Source organism: Ascidiella aspersa, chromosome 7, assembly GCF_963924565.1.
Source record: "Ascidiella aspersa chromosome 7, kaAscAspe10.2, whole genome shotgun sequence".
NCBI lineage: Eukaryota > Metazoa > Chordata > Ascidiacea > Phlebobranchia > Ascidiidae > Ascidiella > Ascidiella aspersa.
In genome coordinates this window covers 16,658,127-16,681,269 of record NC_139453.1, presented here as the reverse complement: position 1 = coordinate 16,681,269, position 23,143 = coordinate 16,658,127, and the positions used below count along the sequence as shown (strand labels likewise).

General features: G+C 36.9%; 2 protein-coding genes across 3 annotated transcripts; one reads left to right on the top strand and one right to left on the bottom strand.

Annotated features, from left to right (window-relative positions):
* Window positions 1–1,266: 1,266 nt before the first annotated feature.
* On the bottom strand, window positions 1,267–2,312 carry LOC146138072 (oligosaccharyltransferase complex subunit ostc-like). Its single transcript, XM_083393497.1, has 3 exons — window positions 2,139–2,312; window positions 1,932–2,025; window positions 1,267–1,703 (listed from the first exon to the last, which is right to left on the bottom strand). Exons 1-3 carry the CDS (start codon window positions 2,275–2,277, stop codon window positions 1,487–1,489), a joined length of 450 nt encoding a protein of 149 aa, XP_083249623.1. The 5' UTR covers window positions 2,278–2,312; the 3' UTR covers window positions 1,267–1,486.
* Window positions 2,313–12,700: 10,388 nt separating this feature from the next.
* LOC146138071 (tryptophan--tRNA ligase, mitochondrial-like) lies at window positions 12,701–22,690 on the top strand. 2 transcript variants are annotated; one of them, XM_083393688.1, is made up of 8 exons: window positions 12,701–12,763; window positions 14,115–14,269; window positions 16,472–16,624; window positions 16,702–16,881; window positions 17,007–17,112; window positions 18,922–19,020; window positions 21,681–21,880; window positions 22,124–22,690. In XM_083393688.1, exons 2-8 carry the CDS (start codon window positions 14,147–14,149, stop codon window positions 22,376–22,378), a joined length of 1,116 nt encoding a protein of 371 aa, XP_083249814.1. In that variant the 5' UTR covers window positions 12,701–12,763; window positions 14,115–14,146; the 3' UTR covers window positions 22,379–22,690. The 2 variants fall into 2 exon arrangements, with proteins under 2 accessions (XP_083249814.1, XP_083249813.1); XM_083393687.1 differs by lacking the exon at window positions 12,701–12,763 and having other exon boundaries at window positions 13,768–14,269.
* The last annotated feature ends 453 nt before the right edge of the window (window positions 22,691–23,143 follow it).

The window sequence follows — 23,143 nt, the reverse complement described above, 5'->3', positions numbered from 1 at the left end:
TATAAATATTATTTAACTGTTTATTTAGAAGTTTATCGGTGATGATTACACCGTGATTTTTGCCTATAGAGCAGTGGTTTCCAACCAGGAGTCCGAGATAAGGTTCCAGGGGTTCCGCGAGTGCACTGAAAGCTAAAAGAATGTTGTAAACGGATCAGCCAGAATGCGCCGTGTGTCTCATTGCACCATCTAAAGTAATTTGGGCAACCTAAATTATATAAAAAGGCATTTTTAATACAGCACGCCATTGTTTTCCATATTTTAATATAAAAAAATATGTCGCGTTTTGACAAAAGTCGAGGCCCCTGATCTGAAGTTGACCAATGCAACAGCGGTAAATTTGTCAGGGATTTGGCTGCATACAACATCGATTAGTTAATGTGTATTTCAAACAACAGCAATCTGCCTAATTAAATGTTTGCTAGCCTGTTATCATATATAAAATATGGATAAAAATTGTTCGAAAGGTGGTTAACTTTTATCGTCTATCTCTAAGTTAGCAAAACAGTGTTTAAATAGGGCTGTTATACCTTCCATTATATGTATAATACTAATAGACAGAAAACATGCAATGGCACTCAGAGACTTAGTGCTAATAACAGTCAACAAAAGTAGACAACGGAAGATATTTTTTTGCAGTTTCAATGTTAAAGTTATACAGTCTGTATTACACCGATTCAGGTAAATAAAAAAGAGTGGATGTATATTGTATAGCCTACATATAAACAAAAATTCACTCATATTGGTGTCATACAACTCACCCACCAGCAATAATACGTGGTTGGAAATGTGCCACTATGCTTTCCATCTAACCATTTACAGTTTGAGACCTTATATGCTCCAAATGTGAAACCGGCACGCGCATGCGCACTTCCGATTTGTGACTAGTGAAATAATCTCTGCCGAGTCTTGAGTCCGACTTCAACTCCGCCATGTTTTACGGTGCTATATTTCGTTTTTACCGCATTAAATTTGACCAGTATTTCGTGTTTCAAAATCTAGAAACTCTGTCGTAACGCCAACCATCATTACACAGGTCCCGGTTTTTCACTCATGTTATTTTTAACTTTTGTCGAAGAATTTGTGGTAATGTACACTTACAATAAAACAAGTTTATTTTTGCAGAACAAGTAAATTTTAAATGAACAAAAGTAGATAGTGATTAGTACTTTTTTGTTTGCAAAAATCGACCACACATTTGTAGTTCGGCCCAAATAAATAATCAACATTTATTCTAGTTTGGATTACCCTCGGATATAAACGTGATGCCGACAATTTTTTTTTTATTTAGACCCATAGTTTACACTGTCACTTCAGCTTAAAAAAAATAAATATGCATTATCTAAAAAAATTGGTAAAAAAAGGTGTATTGTCAATGTTTTATAGCGCAACTTTAATTGTAAAAACAATTTTAATCATTTCAATATTATAACAAAATAGTGAATGTTTTGCCAAGTCTTTGTCGTTCTTTTATTCTTTGAAATGCTTAAGAAAGTAGGTATCCAGGAAGCTTCATTCTCATAAAAACTCGGCTCATTCCAAAGCTTATTACAACACAGATTCCACCAATGAACATAAGGAGTGATCTATTAAGCTTCGGGATATTGGGAGCATTTGATTTGTCAAGAACAATAAACCCAATTCCACCAAGAGAAAAAAGAAAGGATGATGCAAGTCCTTCCATAATATATTGTCCATTAACCCTGAATAAAAAAGTTATTGACTAAATAGTTTGTTTCAGTGTAAACATTGTTTCTAAATATTTACCAATACAACAATTGCATAAAGCTAGCACAGAGTGATAAACACTTGTTACTCTCCAAATAAGATTGGTATTAGTTATTTCATGGTTAAGTCACAGGACACATAAATACAAGTTCTAACAATGCGACTGTCTGATACAGCAAGCTGTTTCAAAATAAAACATATACCTGTATGCCAAAAATGCCACTGGTTTTGCATTGCCCTTTTCATCAAGGGTTTGTCCAACGCTTGGTGGCTCAACAATCACATCATATATGATACCTAAAAATATAACACAGTAACACTTGTATTATGCCTTCACTCCATTCGATAAACATTATGTAACAGTTGAAAGTTTGTACGTATCCTGAAAGTATGTTTTATTTGAAAATTACCTGCAGTAACAAGGAAATATGAACACATGACACAACAAAAGACAACCATTGAAGAAGGTTGATGAAACCAACTTGGCTTTTTCAACTTGAGGTTTGGACATACCAAAACCTTAAATGGCGCTCCCAACAGTACTTCCATTACAACTGTTTCTTATTGTTCATATAATAAAATAATTACCTATTACAGAAAAGATAAAAGAAACAAAAGTTACTAGACTAAGTTTAATTATAGTTGTATATTTGTTATTACTTCAGCCATAACAAATGTTGCTTTTTAAACAAATAGCTAACCAAGCCTTGTCCTATTGCTGGCTAAACATAATATTTATGGGCAAGTTTAACTAGTAAATTAATTTAAAACAGGGACATAAACCACTGTAAGCTCAAGTTATTTTTCCTGACTAAGCAGTTTAAAACTTGACATAAAACAAACACTACCTAATTTAAATTGCAAAGGCCCTGTCTACTCCATTTGTTTTATTAAATTGAATAAATCTTATCTGCCAATGGGAGAACCAAAACACACGTTATTTGTTTTTGTATAATTTAGCTATAGAAGACATTTAGGTTTGGGTGGTATCCACTATTGTGGTGATGTAAATCCATTCTATTTCATGGCACATTTTGTTGCGATTTATAAAATGTAGAGCCAAATTTTCCGCTAAATAGTTAAACATTTTTTAGCAAACTGGGCATTTGTTAAACATTCAAATCAAAAAAGCCTTTGTTCACCGGATTCTGCTAAATTGCTTATCACTTATGTTCAACCCTTAGTATAGTGACACAAAATAATATAGGAAGCAAACGCTTGTAGGTTTAACTACGTAAATCAATCCTACAGTTATAATGCATTAACAATACAGTAATCCTGAAACATAACTTACTTTCTTGTGCTTTTAAAGAAACTGAAAGATAAACTGCAAACTATTACTACTATTGGGTACCTATAAAACAAATGGCACGCAAAACAGCTTCCGGTAGCGTGAGAATAACATAATGACGCGTCACACCGGTAACGCAAGAAGGAGGTCCAACTAGTGGTAAAACTGGAACCTTATTACAATTTTATATTAAAGTTTTGTTTTTAAACTTGGCCTAATAAAAAAAAAACTACACCAATTTATCTTTTACGTATTTGAGGCGTTATTCACTATAAACCACTAAATCAAATATCCGAAGTCATGAATTTATCCAGAGTTATGGCTTTTTCCATAAAGTAACTTTCGTACTTCTTAAAGCGTACCGTAACTGAAAAAGTAAAATTTGATGTGTCAGTTTGGTACATTTTTCTTTGTGATATGCTTCCGGTTTTAAAATTAATCGTACACAAACACCAAGGCATATGCGTTTAAAGTTATGGTACAAATAAATTTGTTGCACTATTCGTTCATTTTTTATTGTTTTCAGCATAATATACGAAAGCATGTAAGCGAAAGAATAATTTAATTAGCATTTTTTTAAAACGTGTATGAAGATTTTGCTGTAAACTGTGTTGTTTAAAATATATTTTGACAATGAATATAGGCTATGGCTTAATAATAGGAATGTTGTTTTATGTTTTAACGGTTTACGGGTGTTTCTATTACGGTAAAACCTAGGTATAGGGGAGACCGGGGCGTGTTGATACAATTTTGACATATTATCTAGTAACTTGATTACCTTTTGAATAAATAAAATCAAACCCTCGCCATACAAAATTCAATCTTTTAGCAATAAGTTGCCACATGTTCTATAAAAATTTCCTGTTCACAGCAAAAGTTATGACCTTTTAAAAAAGACAAAAAATGTGGCACAACGTGCCCCGTGCACGGGTCGGTTGTAACACCTGATGGGGCAAATTGTAACAAATGAAAACAACCGCATAAACACATTGGAAGTGTATTTTTATTGTTGTATTTCAACGAAATATCAAACTCAAAAGGTAAATGTAACAAAGTGTTAGCCTACGATAGAGCAAAAGGGCTACTATCAAGCTGTAGGTCTCAACCTGGGTGTAAGCAGGAGTTGCACAAGGACAGGATTACTAATCAAACAAATTTCGATTACTGTTAAGTTCAACAAGCCTACAGCTGAAACTGCAGGCTTGGATGGGTATGATTACTAAACTAGCTTAAACAAAATTGGTTGTTTTTGGTGCTGATAACAAATTGGCAACTCGAAGGTAAACGAAAAAAGTTAGCAAAAATAATACGTTCTCTAAACGTATCGTAAACTACTGTACATTGTGCGTAGCATGTGTGCAATTGTGCATACACATTAGACAACTTCGCATGGCACGGTTATCAAAGTTATAAAAAAATTAGTTTTCATCATCTGAGTCGCAGTTGTGACATAAATACGAATAATTCATGTCGGGGGTGCACGCTTTGTGGGCCCACAAGTGACATCTGACACATTGAATCCAAACCTCTTTTGTTTTAGAATTTTGGAAATGCTCCATACATACCAAACAGAAATTTTCTTCGTCGTCCGAAGAATCAGTTAGCGTGGCTCGCCTTTTCTTGGGTTGTTTAAATTTATTTTGTTTGTTTTTTGTTGACTTTTTGGGCAGAATTATTTTTCTTTTAGCTTTTGCAGGCTTCTGTTTCTCCGCCTCTTCCATTGCTTTCTTGACTGGCGTATCCGTTAAAATTTCTGTTTGCATCTTTTTTCGTTTGGATCCAACTATTTGTCTTGGTGGTGCTTTTGGTAATGGACAAAGTTCTTCAGGACTAAATTTAGAATGAGGCTCGCATACAGAAGAAGTTGATGGAGTTTGACGTAAGAAGTTCGATCCTGTGGAATGCGAAGACAGAAAAGCTGGTGGCAGACCATGTTGAGACAACAAAGATGTCCCAATGGGAGCTGGAGGCAAATTGCCAGACGATGAAGCTTTTTCAGCATCTTGAGTCAAAAAAGATGTCCTAGCTGGAGGCAAACTGCCAGACTATGACGATTCTTCTTCATGTTGAGCCTGCAAAGATGAGTCAAAAAGAGCTGGGTCTGGCCGATCAGTCACCTGTGAAGGAGAAAATTCGTGTTCTTCAAATATATCGGCGTTGAAGGGCCAGATTCCTGTGCAACGGAATCCTGACTGAATGTTATTTGGCGTTGTTGCCATTGGAAGAGAGGTTTTAACAAGCCCAGGAACATCATAAATGGTCATGGTTTTTCCGGGGTTCATTTTCATCCACGCGTCACTGGCACCATTAACAAATTGTTTCAAAGGTCCATAAACACTTCGATCGAGAGGCTGAAGTTTGTGGCGCTTTTTGGTTACATTTGAATAACGCACAAATTTGTTATTGCAATTCATAATTACTCACGTTACACATATCTTGCGATTAAATACAATAACACATATATTTTATAGCGATTACACATTTACTCAATCTCCGTTATATGCGATAAATAGGCGATAAATGCAACGATTTAGGTTATAATCATTCACACAAGTGAAACATTTGTAATTAGTGCTCGTGCAACGTGTATTTTCATTGAAATTGGCTTCATAATTTGATTTTTGCGCGGCAACTCTACGATTTGTTGGTTTCTGAAGTAGGGAAAAGCGTTGGTGGAGGTAAGTCTCCAACCATTTTGTAATTGCGGCCGCATATAGGCCTAGGCGGATAAGAGTAATTTTCTTATCATGGAAATGGTAGAATTAACCACCAATAGTAGTGATAGGTTATTAGGGTCAACGTAGCAAGAACATTACGCTAGCAATGGGGCCCGTGACCAGCAAGCAATTTGTAACGTGAAATACATTGGGCACTGGTGAAAGTTAGTTTACATCGTTGATGCTGTGCCATGTTTTCTTTTGAAAAGATAAGTAAAATTTATCTTGAAACGTAGAATTTTGCTTTACGTTTCTAGGTGTGGGATTTTAGTACTGGCGCTGAAAAACGCTGACTTACTAAAACGCCGCTATGGAGTTAGCCGGATTCGCGACTTCCGGCCTTTACCAAAAGAAGTTGAGTTGGCAACTAAGCCTTGTAAGCCAGGCACGCCTTGGCGTAAGATTACAGATGAACAAGCTATTTTTTAGATAGGGTTCAGGAGTCCTTACGGTACTTTTGTATCCATGTTAATTAGAAAGTTTCTGCACTTATTTGCGCAGATTGGTTCATGAAATAAGGTAATATAATGCAGACGTTGCAGTGTACACTCGATATTAGTCAATTTGACTGGCTTGCGTTTTAAAAGTATTTGCGAATCCGTTTCTAGAAACGCTGTGTGTTTAAGGGTGAGAAAATGCGGTTAGAAACGCGGTCAGAACACAATCGTAGAGCGCCTTAAGGAAATCGCTTGATTTCCGCTTTTTTTTAATTTTTAATTAGGGTTGCATTCGGTGAGCACTAAAGTAAGTGATGCATTGAAATTATTTAAATCAAATATTTAAGACATTACAAACGCGAGTAGGGTTTATTCCTAAAGTCGCATTTAAAGACTTACACGAATTGAAACATATAGTTTGCGAGTGAATGAATTACTATGATTTTAAGTACTTCCGACTCGCGTGCAGCGAAGCCTATACAATTTAGAGTTTCCTGAACTGAAACTCAAACGCGTGAATTGTTTTAAACAATTTGAAAACTATTCAAAATTAAATATTTTTGATATATGCATAATTTGCAAATTTCGACACATTTAAATGGTTTGAGAAAAAGTCGCATAAAATCAATTTACAGACCTTTCAGTAGATATTTTTACTTATTATATATATAATTTTGTTTTTACTTTAAAAGTATAATAAATTTTTCACCTGATAAACTAGGCAGAATCGCAGTTATAGTAAAATCCATGTGCAATTGCGTTTTCCATGATTCCAAACGGTGGTGATGTCTTTATCGGCAAGCTTGTTTGTATTTAGTATTTCGAATTCCAAGCAAATGCTTTGCTGACGATATGGAGCGTCTTTCGACGTATACTTCGACGAGATCAATTCTTCTAACAGCTAGCTTCTTGTAGGTTCCAAACATGGCAGTTTTTAGGCGGTCGTTTGTAGGTAGTCCGTACAGATTAAGCTACATCTTCTCTTTGAGCTTCGTTCGATGACTTTTCTTGGCCATAAGAAATAGAGTTCTTTTTTTCCTCACTCGAAGGCAACAATTAGAGGCATGCGTGTTGATTACAAGTCTCATTAAACTAATTTTCCTCGGCAATCAACCTCACTATTACTTCAATAAGTATTGCTGTTGTCTGATTACAATTCCACAGTTTGTGTTGGCTATTATGGGCAAACCGGCTAATGCCGGCAAGCACAACCACTCACTGTATTAACTAGACAAGACTGGATATATATTGATATAACGCGCTGCTTATAACAAGGTGAAAATTTGCATGAAAAATTGCGACATTTTGCAGCAGCTTACTTCTCAAAAAGGTGCGGAAGTTTTTACCTGGCGATTACTCACTGTGAAACGTGCCAAGAGACATTTCACAGGCGGCGAAAAGCGGAAATAGTAAGTCATAATATACATTAATCATATGTGAAAGAGCCTGACTCTTGGGTCTCAAGCGGCAGCAAAAACAAAGGATGCTTTTAGTAAAAGGCGAGCAAGAATGACAGAATGATAAATCGTAATCATAACATATTTGATAAATGCACGGATTTTATAAACGTTTAAAATATTCAATTAATCTCTAAATTGACCCCTGTCGTTACAGCTGTAACATGCCTAGGCTGGAAAATTTAAACGGCATCTTACAACGCAATATATACAATAGTAATGAATAACGTGATAGATTTATACATTTTGTTTAACCACGCAAAATTCAGGTAGCTTTTGCAAATTATCACGCTTATTGCAGGGGTTATGAACTTTATCCTTTATCAGTTAGAAATAAACTGGTAAAGACTCTATTTAACCTTGAAAACGCCGGACATTATATTAAGTTATTTAATAAAGCAGGCATTAATGCATTTTAAAGCTAAACTAGAATTTCAATGGGTCCTTAACGTCCGCCATCATTTATGCTATTAAGGAATTGGTCCGTGGTAAAAGGTTAAGAACCACTTAACTATTTTCAGAATACGGTTCAGTTCCGGTTTCGGTTCGGAGCAAATCAAAAGTTCTGGTTCAGGTCCGGCACGACCATTGTTAATTCAAAACTGGTTCACAAAGTTCCGTATTGGATACAATTAACGTTGCTTAAAATCTAAAGATGTTGGTCAAAAACTGTAGAATATAATGATTAAATTCAAACACGCATTACTTAAATCTAAATTTTGTGACGTATTAAAGCAAGTGTGGGGCGCAGCAACAATGGAATAAAGGTTATTGCATATAAACAAACGACAAACAGTACTTACAGGTACTTGCGATATACGTACAATAATTACCTCCCTATAACGTACGCGACCTGGACTCCACAATTGAACAGTAGGCACTGCTCGTTTTGGCTTAAAACAAAACCCCTTTTATACTTAATACCAGATGGCGTTAATTATAATTCATAACAGTTCGATTCGGCGACGCATCGAAAAAAGAGGAAACTCGGACAATCGACGAAAACACGATCAGGCAATATGCTGTCAATTTAATGAATTCACAGAGGCTGGTGTGACGACGTCACAACCGGCCAGCCTGCCTTCATCTGGTTGGCCGGGGTTTCAAGCCGGTAATAATATGGAGCAGCGCAAGCTGCTACACAAGCAGCTCATTATTAAAATTTCTAAAATACTAAAAAGCAACGTTTTATTTAGTAAATAATTATTACTTTCATAAAATTTCATAAAAAAATTAACATGGCATCATAGAGCAGTATTAAGTGCTTTATAATGACATAACTTAACTCTGTAAAATACGGGTGCATCTAAAATATACAGGATCGCAAGGATCGCAAGGATCGCAAAGATCGCAAGGATCGCAAGGATCGCAAGGATCGCTAGGATCGCTCGCAAGGATCGCAAGGATCGCAAGGATCGCAAGGATCGCTCGCAAGGATCGCTAGGATCGCTCGCAAGGATCGCAAGGATCGCTTGTAAGGATCGCAAGGATCGCTCGCTCGGATCGCTCGCAAGGATCGCAAGGATCGCAAGGATCGCAAGGATCGCTTGCAAGGATCGCTCGCAAGGATCGCAAGGATCGCAAGGATCGTTAGGATCGCTCGCAAGGATCGCTAGGATCGCTAGGATCTTTTTACATAGCCTATATTATATGGTTGGAAAAAATTGTAAATTGAGCAGGGCCGTTTATTTAGTTATCATTTAAAGCAGTGCTCCGCAACCTTTTTTTCACTTGCGGCACACCAACAGAGCTAAAAATATTCGGCGTCACACTAATGATACTATAAATGGTATTATAGTATCATTGGTCACACCTACGAAATACATGACAAACGACAATAGACAACATAAACGCACCGAAGGCGCCTATAATTTGGCTTTTTACGTCCTATTATTTGCAAGTTTTGTGGTTTTACGCTCTTTCTAAAATATCCTAATACGGCCAAAGGAACACCAGCCATAGAACTGAAATTAGAACAACACCAACGTCAGAATAAAACAAATTTCGGAACTATAATACCTATCGTAATAACGTCTAAATCAGAATAAGTCCTAAACCCGTCGGGATGTTAGTTAAAAAAATGTTTTGAAGTTCGCTCTCCGGCGATTGGACGTAACATAGGTTTCAAAAAAGTTTTAACTATGAAGGAAAGTTCATAAATTTACATCTGGATTATTGCCAACTTGCCAAGGTTTTCTGTAAAATTTGCCGGCTAAAAGTTCAAACTTAAAAAACATCACGAAGCACAATTTGTAATTTTATGCCTACTTTTGAATAGCATTATATTGCCCCTTGCTGTTAGAGCGATTATAAGCATGTAGCCAATATAGAACAAATAGAGAAATTAGGTGGCACTGTATAAAGACAAATTGTATTTGATTCTCGACAAGCTTTCGCACAACCGTGCTTCATCAGGTCAAAGTATAAATGAAAACAATTAAAATGCACGTAAAAGCACAGGCGCAAGTAAAAGGCGATAAGAATGGTGACGTCTAACATATCCACAGGCACATGCTCGCAAAAGCGTGTTACTGACGCAAAAACAATTATGCTACGATGCCTGCGCTTCAAGGTACGATGGGTGTAGTACAGCCTGCTATGAGGTGTAGTGTGACATAAAGCCCAAATCCCGATTGAGCCCCACATTAATGGCATCGAACTTTTTAATTATGTTTTGTTCGACTGTGAGCCTCGCTTGGGTGCCGTTACTTACTTTTTTGATCACCGAAACTCTAAGGTCTTTTACACTGTGTGATCCTTGGTTAAAATGTTCGCCGACCGGTTTCTCCATATGTCCATGCCTTATGTCACTTTTATGTCCATTCATGCGCTTTCTGATTGTTTGTCCAGTTTCTCCAATGTATATGGTTCGGGGACATTTTACGCATGTGATTGCGTAAACCGCATTGGTGGTATCGCAGTTGTAATTGCCGCCGACTTCAACGCTGCTGCCGTTCGGTCCTTCAATGATGTGACTTCTATTGATATGTGAGCACAGTTCACAACGACTTTTCCCGCAGGGCAGGGTACCAAAGTTTTGCTTTTCGTCTTTAAATTTGCTGGAGACGACTATGTTGCGCAACATGCGGTTTACGCAATCATCGTAGCATAATTGTTTTTGCGTCAGTAACACGCTTTTGCGAGCATGTGCCTGTGGATATGTTAGACGTCACCATTCTTATCGCCTTTTACTTGCGCCTGTGCTTTTACGTGCATTTTAATTGTTTTCATTTATACTTTGACCTGATGAAGCACGGTTGTGCGAAAGCTTGTCGAGAATCAAATACAATTTGTCTTTATACAGTGCCACCTGATTTCTCTATTTAGAATTAGGACAAATACGGCCATATACAAAGATTAATATAGAACAACTATCCCCAAAGATTTATTGATACAAAAACGAACAATTTTTTTCTTCACAGTAAAGTTCTGTTTTTTAAAACGTAATTATAGGATTGTATTGAAAACTGCTGCGTTATGGGACGTACTCAATCCACTTTTAAACACCAAAAAAAATTGCGCCGGAAGTGTCCATCTTACTTTACTACACATATTTATAATTTTGTCTGTTTTTAGACGGTGCACAACGGAAATTACGGTCATAGGAATATTGCTGCCGATAAAGGCTTGCTACCCGAACAACCGTTTTATACGCATTCGACAGTTGGTTCCCAGCCAGAAGACCCGTTTGTTACTGCTATTTTAACGATGCTTGGCAGAAAAGTGGACACCTTGTGAGCGATCCTAGCGATCTTTGCGATCCTAGCGATCTTTGCGATCCTTGCGATCCTTGCAAGCGATCCTAGCGATCCTTGCGAGCGATCCTAGCGATCCTTGCGATCCTTGCTAGCGATCCTAGCGAGCGATCCTTGCGATCCTTGCGAGCGATCCTTGCGAGTGATCCTAGCGATCCTTGCGGTCCTTGCGAGCGATCCTAGCGATTCTTGCGATCCTTGCGATCCTTGCTAGCGATCCTTGCTAGCGATCCTAGCGAGCGATCCTTGCGATCCTTGCGAGCGATCCTTGCGAGTGATCCTAGCGATCCTTGCGATCCTTGCGATCCTTGCTAGCGATCCTAGCGAGCGATCCTTGCGATCCTTGCGAGCGATCCTTGCGAGTGATCCTAGCGATCCTTGCGGTCCTTGCGAGCGATCCTAGCGAGCGATCCTTGCGATCCTAGCGAGCGATCCTTGCGATCCTTGTGAGCGTTCCTTGCGATCCTAGCGAGCGATCCTTGCGATCCTTGCGAGCGATCCTTGCGAGTCATCCTAGCGATCCTTGCGGTCCTTGCGAGCGATCCTAGCGATCCTTGCGATCCTTGCGATCCTTGCTAGCGATCCTAGCGAGCGATCCTTGCGATCCTTGCGATCCTTGCTAGCGATCCTAGCGAGCGATCCTTGCGATCCTTGCGAGCCTTGCGAGCGATCCTTGCGAGTGATCCTAGCGATCCTTGCGGTCCTTGCGAGCGATCCTAGCGATCCTAGCGAGCGATCCTTGCGATCCTAGCGAGCGATCCTTGCGATCCTTGTGAGCGTTCCTTGCGATCCTTGCGAGCGATCCTAGCGAGCGATCATTGCGATTCTTGCGAGCGATCCTAGCGATCCTAGCGAGCGATCCTTGCAAGCGATTCTAGCGATCCTAGCGAGCGATCCTTGCGATCCTTGTGAGCGATCCTTGCGATCCTTGCGATTCTTGCGATCCTTGCGATCCTTGCGAGCGATCCTAGCGATCCTAGCGAGCGATCCTTGCGATCCTTGCGATCCTTGCGATCCTTGCGAGCGATCCTTGCGATCCTGTATACTTTAGATGTACCGTAAAATACAAGTTGTGATGTCATGCTGTTGTGAAATGTTTTTATATTTTGACAGGTTCGGGTTCGGTTAAGGTACTTTCAAAATATTCGTTTCAGTTCCGGCTCCTTAAAATATTACATAAAACAACGCCCAAAATCGGTTCATAAAGTTCCAGTTGCGGTTCGGTTCGGTTCGACTCCCTTAATAAAATATAAAGTTTCGTACTTTAACTTCAATACAGGGCATTACCCACAAATGAAATCAAAATTATTTTCGGTTTGCTAAATGACTAAGTACGTTTCAGATATTAGCACTTTTTGATTGTAAGAGTGAAGTTGAGGTAAATATATTTCGATTTTCTTAAAAAAATCAACAAACTAACGTCAAACTTTAGGCATCTGTCTTAATGGCCCAAGTCTAATTCTAATTTTGAATCATTCTGCCTAAAATACATTAAAGTCATTTTAAAACATCAACTAAATCTCTTGTAGGCCTACTGGGGTTAGACCAAGGGTGCCCAACCTTGTAGCTCTTGACGGCCGCATTGACAGTCTTTATTTTTCTCATGGCTGCCAGTTGAACTTTTCAGCATATCAACCATTAACGCATGCCTTCAGGGGCACGACCGCCACCACATGCGGCCTCACGGCCGCGCTGGTTGACCACCGTTGGGTTAGACTGATACTTGGTCGTAGACTCGACCGTTCTTTTGTACCGGCTGATAGCTGGTTTATCTGCTGAGAATGTTTAATATGTTTTGTACAACAAATAGAGACCTACAGTTTATTGATATTTCATCTATTTCCTGTTTAGGCTAATGCTTAATTAATATACAGTATTTTTGACATTGTAAAATTTATAGGTTGAATTGTTAACAATATTTGGGTTTGGGTGGGTCAAAGATTATTATATTCTTGAATATTTATGCCTTCCTTGTAATTTCAACTTTGATAATTTCGTTAGAGTTAAAATAAGCGTGGTAGGATTCTAGACCAGTGCCCTGTTTTCAGATGACTTACCTTCAGTCTTCAAATGACTTTGGTTAAAATTCACATTTTCATCAAGCATTTTTTTAGTTAGGTTATTTATTCTAATTTGTGCACATAATATTGTATGCTACGTTTTAAAGATTTTGCTTATAATCAAACAAGTTTTCCAGCTTAAATAGTTTAAAGTTTCATTTTTACAGATGACTTAGACTGGGACTTGTTATTTGTCAAAAATACTTGACTTGGAATTAAATCATTTCAACTTGTTCACAACCCAGCTTAAGTTAAATGTTTGGGCACTGGTCTAGAATTCTACAACATTTTTGTCCGGCTGTTTATATTGTGGTTAGAGTGCGAGTTGGCGTTTAAGTTTGGGTCAAGTATTGTTATTATTATATTTACATTCCCATATTTATTTCTTACTTGCAATTTTATTTTTGACATTTGTTCTGTTACTATAAAAAAAGTGGTATGATTCTAAACCAGCGCAAGTTTTTATATTCTAATATCTCCTGGAGTTGTTGTTCCACTTATCTGTTGAAATTTTTAGTAGCATGTTTACTTAACTACTGACATAGGATAAACATACTGGTTAAACCATGTTCCACTATACTTTTTTAAACCTTGAGTTAAGACTTAGTTCTATACATAATAGCTATATTATTTGGTTACATTTTAATGTGTCTTTTGGTATTATTCAAGGTTATCCTGTTGTGCAAATTTCTACTTTTCAAATGAAAATCACTACATTTTACTGCTTAGCGAAGTATTTTTCTAATGCTTCCAATATGCAAAAGGTTCTTCAAGTAAACAAACATGTTTTAAGTTACAAAAAATACTCAACATTTCTAAAATTGGTATGTTTTTGTTCTTTTGCATTCAATAATTTTATTCTACATATTCTACATTCTTAAGCTAGAGTGATATTTTAGTTTACCAAATATATCTTCTGATATTCCAAAATGAATTTGTCATATCTTTAACAACTTTTATACAACTTTATGTATTGAAAAATTATATTAGTTTGCAGCTGAATGATGTAACACAGCGTTCACTTTACAATGTTAAGATATGGCATTAATTTACAAAAGCTAAATAAAGTGTTGGAGCATAATGGCTGGAGGTTGTAGTTAGACATAAAATCAACATAAAAGCCCATACAAAAGTGTAGCTTATTTTGTAGATTTTGACACCATCTGATTAAAATACGTATTTAAACAGAATGTTGAAATGTGCCATTGACATGCAATTGATTAGTATAAGATACACTATGCATGGATCTGGAAAGTAGCTTGAAAATGAATGTCAAAACCAAATCACATTAACGGATGATGATACAATTGTCTACTGAAAAGTCTTTTTTTAAATGATGTCGATTTACTTGACCTATTTGGCTTTTACATTCATTTTCAATAACTAAAATTGGCCCACTATACCCCAGAGATAATACAGGAAAAGCATGCCTGCATAAAACACAATAATAACCAATTTCTTGAAAAGTAAAACAGAAATTCCAGTACCTTTTTGCTAGAAGTAAGTTTACCCAAGATAAATTGTAATCTGAAACATAGCAATCAGCATGGTAGAATGCCAGTGATTTGGCTACTATGTTGGCGGAAGAATTAGCCAGAAAACTGTCAAAATTGGTGCAAAAATTTTTTTTTTAAATTCAATTTCACACAAAAGAATGGTGTTTATTTTGACACATACTCAATTAAATTTACATTTTTGAAATGCCGAATATCTGGGAAGGTTATGTACCACTATTGACAGAAATTAATTTTAGTAAAAAAAAGTGAGAAGCACGTTGTTCAGTGGGGAAAAGCAATTGTTAGGCATATTGATTGTTTATTATTTTAAAATGTACATAATTTTGATAGTAGAACTGTTGTGTGTTTTCACTTTCACTTTAATTTGGCAAGTACTACTATATTGAGATAAAAAGCAATTACAATTGTCACCATTGGCATGGGCATATCGAGAGTGTACCAGGCCATACTTCTCCACCTAACGCTAAAACTATATTTCTGACTGTGTTAAAAACGTAAACGTTAAAAAATGTCATGCTTTGCGCAAAAGTTCGCCCCAAAACATCTCTTTGTAACAGTGTTTAAGTAACAAAGCAGACATGTGCACCATGTATCAACCCTCATGGAAGGTTTGATACATTCCTTAGGCGAATACAGCATTTAGCTTAGCGCGACAAAAAAGCGAAAAATTTAGGCCATAATGCTTGTCACCAGAAGGCTCGCAAGATTCTGCCAACCTGATAGCAATATTGTTTATGAATGTTGTCGGTCTGTGTATAGTATATGTATTAGTCATCCTCTTTCAATAATATTGTATGTTTATGTCCATTACCATTATATTTTTGTAAGCTAGCACAAAAAAGTTCAAAAAAAAAAACACAAATCAAATATAAACAATATTCATTTGTTGTCAACTAAATTAATGTTTTAAGTTTACTGCAATTACCACCCAGAACAACTGCACAGTGCACACAGTCCTTCTGAAAATGTACATATATTTAAATTGTTTGACAATAAATCATTAAGCAATATCACTAGTTCCCATGCTTTGCTGTTGCATAATGTTACCTGTCAGTAAGGTTGACAGCGGGAGTGCTACCCTGATGGACTTCAAATTCAACTCAATGTACTTTTTGATAGTTGACAACTTATGTTTTCCAGAAATGTAAAACCTGGACACCTGGTGATATGGCTTTCTCCAGTGATTAATTTTTCTTTTCAAGCATTTTAGGCCTCACCAATCCTATATCGGAATACATTTTTCTATTTTAGTTTGAAGGGTAGAACTTTGTGTGGTGCAACTAAATAAGATGTGAAAATGCATTGATACACGTGAAACAAAGTGGTGGTTACGGCTGGTCTTGGAAGAGTACTATAACTTGAAATTCTTCAATGTTAATAAAGGCTGTCAATGAATAAATTTTATTATTTGGTTTATTTTTATTATGATTAAAGCATTAGGTAAACTATGTTATAACAACAAATTTGTGACTAGTGTAATACTGTAACTCCTAATAAAATTACTTATAGGACCAGGAAGTGGTATTTTCTGGCATTCAACCAACTGGAATTCCACACATTGGAAACTATCTTGGTGCAATCAAACAATGGGTCAAACTTCAAGAAAGAGATAGCGTTGTCTTATACAGCATAGTTGATCTTCATTCTATAACTATTCCAAAGGTATATATATATAATAAATTATAAAATGCTTTTATTCTGTAATTTGTATTTACCTCGTGTGTATGTTTTAATTTAAGGACAGAGAAACATTAAAACAAAATATTTTGGACATGGCTTCATGTCTTCTAGCTTGTGGAATCGATCCAAATAAGTCAATTGTGTTTCAACAATCAGTAATACCTGAACATGCTTTGCTCTCTTGGGTACTTGGTTGTCAAACTCCAATGAATCGCCTTAATCATTTTCCGCAGTGGCAGGTTATTTTCAAAATTTGTAGAAAAAAGATTATTAACCTGATTTTTGTAATTTTGAAATTAAGTGTATTTTTTATAAATTCATATTATATTACTATGTATAAACTATCTAAAAAGGATTGTTTCAGGAGCGACTCTTAGGAAGCAAACATGGAGGTTATTTGGGAACATTTTCTTACCCAACATTACAGGCAGCTGATATTTTACTTTATAAGGCGACTCATGTTCCCGCAGGTAAAAGTTAAACCTTCTTGGGTGGTTATTTGAACATCACTTGCTTGCTAAGTGAACATAATAGGTATAGCAAGCGAGTAGGGAGAGCCTTAGTAATACCAGTTGATGCTGGTGATGATATAAGTACATATCAACAACAACGTCAATTTACTCTATTTTGGCAATGAAATTCATTATCAAGCTGCATTGCAGGTCCGTTTATATTGAACCTAAATAATGGGATTCCTAATTTATTCCCTAAAAAGGGTTTTGGGATGGTTTAGAAACCACTATGTAGATGATGACTGTATAAATCCCTAATTACGTCTTTTAGGTATAAGGATTTTACAAATGTGTCTGAATTATTCTAAACATTTCAAAATGACTATGTGGTGTTGTTCAGATTTGTTCACAGCAATAAGGTTTTCAGAATTTACACTATATATTTTTAGTGGTCTGAGCCAGTGGCGTATCCAGGGGGGGGGGGGGGTTCGGACCCCCCCCCCCCCTTTTCGTAAGTGACGTTATGGTTTTTTGTTCGTTTTTGTCGGAGTTTTACTCACCGTCCGAAGCTGCGTGTTTTTAAATGTAATTGGGTCACGCGTCTTGAGCTAATGCGAAACCAAAATCAAAAGCAAAACGCCGTTATTCGTTCGGGTTGGCTAATCAGCAAGTGTGTGTTCGACATTTAATAATATAAATCAAGCGGTTTCCGCTTTTTTCTCTCTGAAAACGTCGAGTTAGACGGTGCTGATGTTTCTCGCTGTTTGTTGTCTGCGTTAATATCAGATGTTGGTGTAAGACAGCTATACACGAGTTCATTTCAAATACTTTTTGACTATTTTAACTACGCAAGTGCGAAAAATTTTGATCTTACTACGTCCCATTTGTTATCGTTTTCTGTATTTTGAACTAGATCAGCGCTTCTTTACCGTTGCGCCGTGGAAAGCTGCCAATTGCGTCGCGGACAAACCGAAAACGTATTCAAAAATATTTGACATATATTTTTTAACATTTTTCATTATCGGCAATGTAATAAAAACTTGCAAGAAATTTAAAAGAAACGCCGTTATACCAAAAAAAAAAATCGCGCTCGCTTCGCTCGCCAGGTGCGCCAAAACTTAAAACGGTTATTAAACGCTGAACTAAATTAAATAACTATTAAAGTTAGATCGTTTTTTCGAAATAGTTTTATATGTCGCGCTAATCGAAAAAACGCTGGGGAAAAACTCCGTTTAGTATTGCAGATGGCGAAAGACGTGCTTGTAATATAGCCTAGTCCCGTACATGGATCTACCAAAATCAATCACACATATTTCACGGTCTTGGTTTAGTTTTTCGCCTGAAGTTAACGATTGTACACTAAGCGGTTTCGCAGCTGGCGCCTGGTAGGATTGTCGATAACGCACGTGTTCGCTTTCCGTCTAAATGTTCGCTTTTGCTGGACGTTAATTGACTGTTTTGGATGATTTTTGTTGTTGTTAATGACGTCATCACCATCGCTATTTTATGACGTCCTATCCGTCACTATTTTATGACGTCATTAACGTCAGACGAAAAAACAACGGGGTATTCCCTAAGTTGAAAATTCGTAACCCCCCCTTTTTGAATTTCTGGATACGCCCCTGGTCTGAGCTGCTTGTTAGTTGGCAAGGAGCACAATTCTTTTAAAATGAGAAGTGGATTTGTAATTTATCTAAAGTCAACTTAATGAGCCAAGCTCACTTAACTTGGCAAGGTGTGATCATAATGTTACCCATGGTTTATAGTTTCTCTGCCGATGGCTTTTGTAAGACATTTCAATGTCTTTGACTTTTTGTTGTTTACCAGGTGATGATCAAAAATGCCATTTAGAGCTTTGTCAGGAATTGGCATCTTCATTTAACAGTGCATTTAAAGTAATATTTCCCAGGACTTTACAGTTATCAGGTGAGTATTCTATAAACTGCACTAATTTACTTTATTCTTTCATTGAAATAACAAAAAGACAATTAAAGTTTAAAGCACCGCTTATACTTTAAAATATTCATATCAGTGGGCTACTAATTATTTTGTATCATCAGTAAACATCTTAAAACGTTGAGCAAAATATTACAAAAACAATGTGTCTTAAATTTAACACAACAGAATGACATAAGTTATAAAGTCTCCATAAAACAAGTGTTTCAGTTAAAATAGCCTTAAGATAAGGTTTTGGTTGAAATAGCCAAAAGATGAAAAAAATGTTTCACATTGACATTCGTATTAAAGCTGCATGTAACAAACCTGTTAATTAGTAATAATAAGGGTTGTTAATGGCAATTGGTTTACTGCTCTGAAGTGCCACATTCTGCAGGGCCGAGGCCGGGTGGGCAATAGTTTAAACGCGAAGTACTGTTTTAAGCATCTTATATATTTCTGTGTGTTGGGCAATTAATGCATTTTCCTTTGATGAACCAAACAAATTCTGATCTAGTTTACCGTACCGAGTTTAGGCGCTACATGCTATTCAATGTTGTGTATTACGAAGACAATACATTGCTTAAAATTAGCGCAATAACCAGACATGTGAGTTTGAAACTGAAACAATAAATACAAAAGCTAACTAACCTACACTTGCCTCCAACATTACAACAACAAAAATAAGCATGTTTCGATAAGGTTTTATTCAAAAAAATAACTCCTTAGGGGGGCTGTTGAGGTGGATTCGGGACTCAGGACTCGAGGAGTCTGTTTGTTTTGCTGGAGTCGACTCGGGACTTGAGTAAGACCTTGTATAACTACCAGAGTCCGACATGCGCATGCGCAGGAACAGATTTTAAAAACGGTATGGCCGCCAACTGGAATTTGTAAAGATGAAATAGCATATGGCGGAATATTTTCCAACCATGTATTGTGAGTGAATGAATTATACGATACCCCTATAAGTCGATTGCTGAATATCCTTTTATTTTTATTTTATATTTTAATAAAAAATAATTTATTTTAATTTGTGTAAATTGGCGGAATACAGGCTGTAAGAGTCATGGCCAGACTCGGGACTGGACGAAATTACATATTTGACCGGAGCCGGACTTGGGTTTACTTTTTTGGCCGGAGTCGGACTCAGGTTATTTTTAACCGACTCCGCAGACCTGTTACTAAGATAGGTATATTTTAGTTCAAATCTTAATGACTTCTTGCAGTATGTTTACCCACACAACATTTAGGCAGAGTTTGCAAAATATCACGCTTATTGCAACGATTTTAACAGTAAGTCAACTTCTCTTTCTAACGGGTTAGAGATTTTTTACGTTCGGACGTTTGGTAGCGCGATTACGTGTTTGTTGAGTATAACACAGGTCGAAAAATTGCCGCTTCCACACAGGCCCTATCTCCTAACTACACAGACATGGTACGACAAATCTCACTTGCATTGGCTAGTGGGCGAATGCAAAATCAAAACCCTGTGAATATACAGTAATCGTCTCAAAGATGTGTCATAACATCATGTCATGGGTGAGAAATATTACACGTTTTTAATTGACTTTTACGATTCACAGTGTGCCGTCTTATTATTTCGGAACTTGCTAATGCTTAGGCACACGTCTCTTTAAATCTGGTAAACTTTCAAGTCCCGAGTCGTACTCCAGCCTAATGGCCAGACGCCGCAGCTCTGCTTCTGTCAAAAATTAGCAGTTAATACCGAGATATAATAGTTGCGGTCCTCTCTTGTTTTACTTTTTTTTTGGCAATACACCTATGAGGGGCTAGGGGCATCGTGTTTAAAGATAAATATTTTTTTAGCGTTATAGTTTCGCGCGAATCCTTTGGCGCAATTAAAGATCACTATCAAGATTCGATTAGGTTTAAGCGCCCGTGTTCGACTTTAAGCATTCAGATCTATTTATGTTACTTGTTTTAGGACGTCTTCTTTTTTTATTTTCAACAAACAAAACGATATTTTAGATGAAACTCTTGGCTAGTATGAAATTCAGGCGATATTGTCAAGCTTAAATGGTTATTTAAATTACATTTAACTTCAATTTAAACCTTTGATGCCCTAGCGTCGTCATGTATTGTATTATTTAGTTACCAAATTATGTTTTACGCCTGTGGCTCTATCTTCCAAATGTATCCATTCTTAGGTACCTATAGGCTAAATTGACGTTTCCATTTATAGCATTTTCGGTTTTTGATTCCTTATTGGCGTTTGTAGTTTAACTACATTATGATGCCTTCGAAAAGGCTTACCAAAATCACTCAGCCTAATTATAGGAGTTTCTTGTAATCAACCCCAGCCTAGAAAAAACAAAGGCTGCGGCGAGGTTTGAACTCACGACCAAACTGGCGCAGTTTTAACTGGCCAAAAATGACCATGGCACCGTTACGTCGTGCACCCTGTTCATACATTTAACCTCAACTATAAATATTAATTTTGTTCATATTTTTCTTAAGAAAATATAACATTTTACATCTATTTTTCAACGATGGTAATGGGACAAAACAAATGAAAAGTTCGTCGTTTTTTTTTCAAAAATTGGCACACCTTTTGCGACCGATATTTGACGAAACGTACCAGATTTTATATGTTTGTATAAATTGTGTATTAAAGTTATTTGTTTCTTTAGAAAAAACGTGTTCTCGCATTCGAAATCTTCGCCAACCAGATGTTAAAATGAGTAAATCGGCTCCGAGTGAACTGAGCCGAGTTGGCTTGACAGACTCTAATGATCAAATATGGCTTAAAATAAAAAAATCTGTAACTGATTCCACTTCCACAGTGACTTACAATCCTGATTGTCGACCTGGGGTATCTAACCTGATTGAGGTTTGTTTATTTTGTCACTGATGTTAGATGGACCAACTGAAACATATAAACACGAAAATATCTCTACTGTATTTTGTATTTATATATGTCCTCAAATTTATAGTAAAGTCTGTCAATATTGATTTGCATTAACAAATAGTAACTTAGAGTCTTAGACTATTAGTTATTTTTTTTATAATTTTATCTGTATTAAAAAAATGTTTGTCTTTAAAATTGCCTTATGCTTCTTTCCATGTAATTAAGATTCATTCCGGATTTACTGGTCAAACAACTGAAGAAATTTGTGATAAAGCTCGAGACTTGAACACTGGCCAATACAAGTGGACTGTCGCCGAGGCTGTCATTGAAGTTTTAAGTCCTATTAGAGAAAGGTACGCGTATTTTCTCAAAAATGAAAAAATTGTAAAACAGACATTATCGGACGGAGCAGAGAAAGCTCGTGAAATTGCTGCTAAAACTTGGATGGATGTCAGAATGGCAATGGGAATGGAGTTGTAACGCAAATCTGGAAATTTTTCGTTGTTGTATTTGATTTTAATAGACCATTGTTTGTTCTTAAGAGCTTGATAAAACGTTTTCAAAATTGACTGTTTGACAAACACCGCAAACATTTTTTTCTTTTTTACACCACCTAATCTGTGCAGTGCGAAGTTTTTTAATCTCGTATACTAAATGGCAAAGTTTGTCCGCCGGACGACCGCATATGATAGCCGAGAAAAAAAGTGTGCTGCTCCCAGACAGAAAGAAATTACTGACAGAGAGCAAAGTTGCTCATACGGCCCTCTCTTAAACGAGAAGCATGGCGATGGTCGGTCACTGGCATACTTAAGAGAGGCCTAGACAGAACAACGTCATCGACGCTAAATAAAAGAGCGGCGACGTCGCTCGCTTCTCCACGGGAGCGGGCGCGACAACATATTTACCATGATATTTTATGGGTTACAAGCAGAGGCGCCCGCAGAAAATTTTCCAGGGGGGGGGGCAATCAGGGGCGTATCCAGAAAATCAAAAATGGGGTTCGTGAATTTTCAACTTAGGGAATTTCCCTTTTACGTCTGACATTAATGAATAATAACGTCATAAAACAGTGACGGTATGACGTCGAAATAGGGAAAAAATCAGAAACAGCCCAATACCGTCCACCAAAAGCGAACACGTGCGTCGTCGACAATCCTGCCAGACGCCAGCTGCGTAACAGCTTAGTTTGCAATCTTAACTTTAGGCAAAAAAATAAACCAAGCCCGTGAAGTATGTGTGATTGAT